The sequence below is a fragment of the Myotis nattereri genome (genome assembly GCF_964212035.1).
Source record: "Myotis nattereri genome assembly, chromosome: X".
NCBI lineage: Eukaryota > Metazoa > Chordata > Mammalia > Chiroptera > Vespertilionidae > Myotis > Myotis nattereri.
Genome location: NC_138078.1, coordinates 38193932 through 38196213, shown reverse-complemented (window position 1 = coordinate 38196213; position 2282 = coordinate 38193932). Strand labels below are relative to the sequence as shown.

The 2282-nt window shown below is 39.8% G+C and overlaps 1 protein-coding gene across 1 annotated transcript; it reads left to right on the top strand.

Annotated features, from left to right (window-relative positions):
* Window positions 1-956: 956 nt before the first annotated feature.
* LPAR4 (lysophosphatidic acid receptor 4) lies at window positions 957-2069 on the top strand (the record flags this gene model as incomplete). The annotated part of the gene is made up of 1 exon (XM_081081392.1): window positions 957-2069. One exon carries the CDS (start codon window positions 957-959, stop codon window positions 2067-2069), a length of 1113 nt encoding a protein of 370 aa, XP_080937518.1.
* Between the last annotated feature and the right edge of the window lie 213 nt (window positions 2070-2282).

Below are 2282 nucleotides of genomic sequence, written 5' to 3'. Positions count from 1 at the left end.
CTAAAATTCAGTTACGAGCCAGCTTCAGATTCCCCACCGCTAGTTGGTGCAACGAACATCACAGTGAACGCCACAACATCAGCCCAGCATCATGTGTCTCACTCATTCACTTTTTCACTTTTTGATTTGACATACGAGTAATTTGAGTTATGAGCTCCGTCACGGAAAGAATTAAACTCGTAAGTCAAGGCCCCACTGTATGTATGTGTGTGTATGTATATATATATATATATATATATTTATATATATATATATAAATATGTATTTATATATATATGTATATATATATATATATATATATATATATATATATATTTCTTGATTTCAGAGAGGAAGAGAGAGAGAGAGATAGAAACATCAATGATGAGAGAGAATCATTGATTGGCTGCCTCCTGCACACCTCCCACTGGGGATCAAGCCGCAACCCAGGCATGTGCCCTTGGCCGGAATCAAGCCTGGGACCCTTCTGTCCGCAGGCTGATGCTCTATCCACTGAGCCAAGCTGGCTAAGGCAAAACATGCTTTTGAAAGATAAAAAGTGCCATATAAATTTCAAAGTATTAGTGTTGTTTTAACTATCAGAGTCTCTCCTCCCCCTCCTAGATCCCCTCCCCCCATAGCTCTTTCTGTCATGTAACCACAATATCTCATTCCTGTTCATTGCAATGCTACAGTACTCCACTTATTGTATTCAATATGATCCTTCCATTCCTGCAATGTACTCTTAGAGTACTTTTTAACATATGGTAGGTGCTCAAAAGGAACTTGTCAAACCAAATCGAATGTTATTTCCAATCTCGGGAGACAGAATATCTTTTACTCCATAGAAATAATGGATGGAAGGCAGATTTGATGATTCATAACATCTTGTCTCTCATAGGAGGAAAACATTTTCTACCAGTCCCTAGTGTGAGAGTGGTGAACCCTGCAGCCAGCAGGCCTCCTGAAATAAATCAATGGGTGACGGAAGATTCATTGACTTCCAATTCCAAGTTTTAAATTCAAGCCTCAGACCCAGGTTGGGCAATGCTACTGCCAATAATACTTGTATTGTTGATGATTCCTTCAAGTATAATCTGAATGGTGCTGTCTACAGTGTTGTATTCATCCTGGGTCTGATAACCAACAGTGCCTCTCTGTTTGTCTTCTGCTTCCGCATGAAAATGAGAAGTGAGACAGCTATTTTTATCACCAATCTGGCCCTCTCTGATTTGCTCTTTGTCTGCACTCTACCTTTCAAAATATTTTACAATTTCAATCGCCACTGGCCTTTTGGTGACACTCTCTGCAAGATCTCTGGGACTGCATTCCTTACCAACATCTATGGGAGCATGCTCTTCCTCACCTGTATTAGCGTGGATCGTTTCCTGGCCATTGTCTATCCCTTCAGATCTCGTACCATTAGGACCAGGAGGAATTCTGCCATTGTGTGTGCTGGAGTCTGGATCCTGGTCCTCAGTGGTGGTATTTCAGCCTCCTTGTTCTCAACCACTAATGTCAACAATACAACCACCACCTGCTTTGAGGGCTTCTCCAAACGTGTTTGGAAGACTTATTTGTCCAAGATCACCATATTTATTGAAGTTGTTGGCTTCATCATTCCTCTGATATTGAATGTCTCTTGCTCTTCTGTGGTGCTGAGAACCCTCCGCAAGCCTGCTACGCTGTCTCAAATTGGGACCAATAAGAAAAAAGTGTTGAAGATGATCACAGTGCATATGGCAATCTTTGTGGTCTGTTTTGTACCCTACAATTCTGTTCTCTTCCTGTATGCCCTGGTGCGCTCTCAAGCCATTACCAATTGCTTTTTGGAAAGATTTGCTAAAATTATGTACCCAATCACCTTGTGCCTTGCAACTCTTAACTGTTGCTTTGACCCTTTCATCTATTACTTCACCCTTGAGTCCTTTCAGAAGTCCTTCTACATAAATACCCATATCAGGATGGAGTCCATGTTTAAGACTGAAATACCTCTAACCACAAAGCCTTCCCTTCCAGCTATTCAAGAGGAAGTCAGTGATCAAACAACAAATAATGGTGGTGAGTTAATGCTAGAATCCACCTTCTAGGTACGAGAATTGTCTTTAGATCCAAATATGATTTCTCCTATGATTATTTTCCTGTTATGAATAAGATGAAAGATTTGAAGCTAATGATACTGAGAATAGATTAATGTACTAAATACAGCCAAATACATTTATTTGAGCATTTACTGTATATATTCTGATTTGTTCAATAATTATAGGTCAGGTCTAATTACTACAACCAAAAGTAATTGCCAA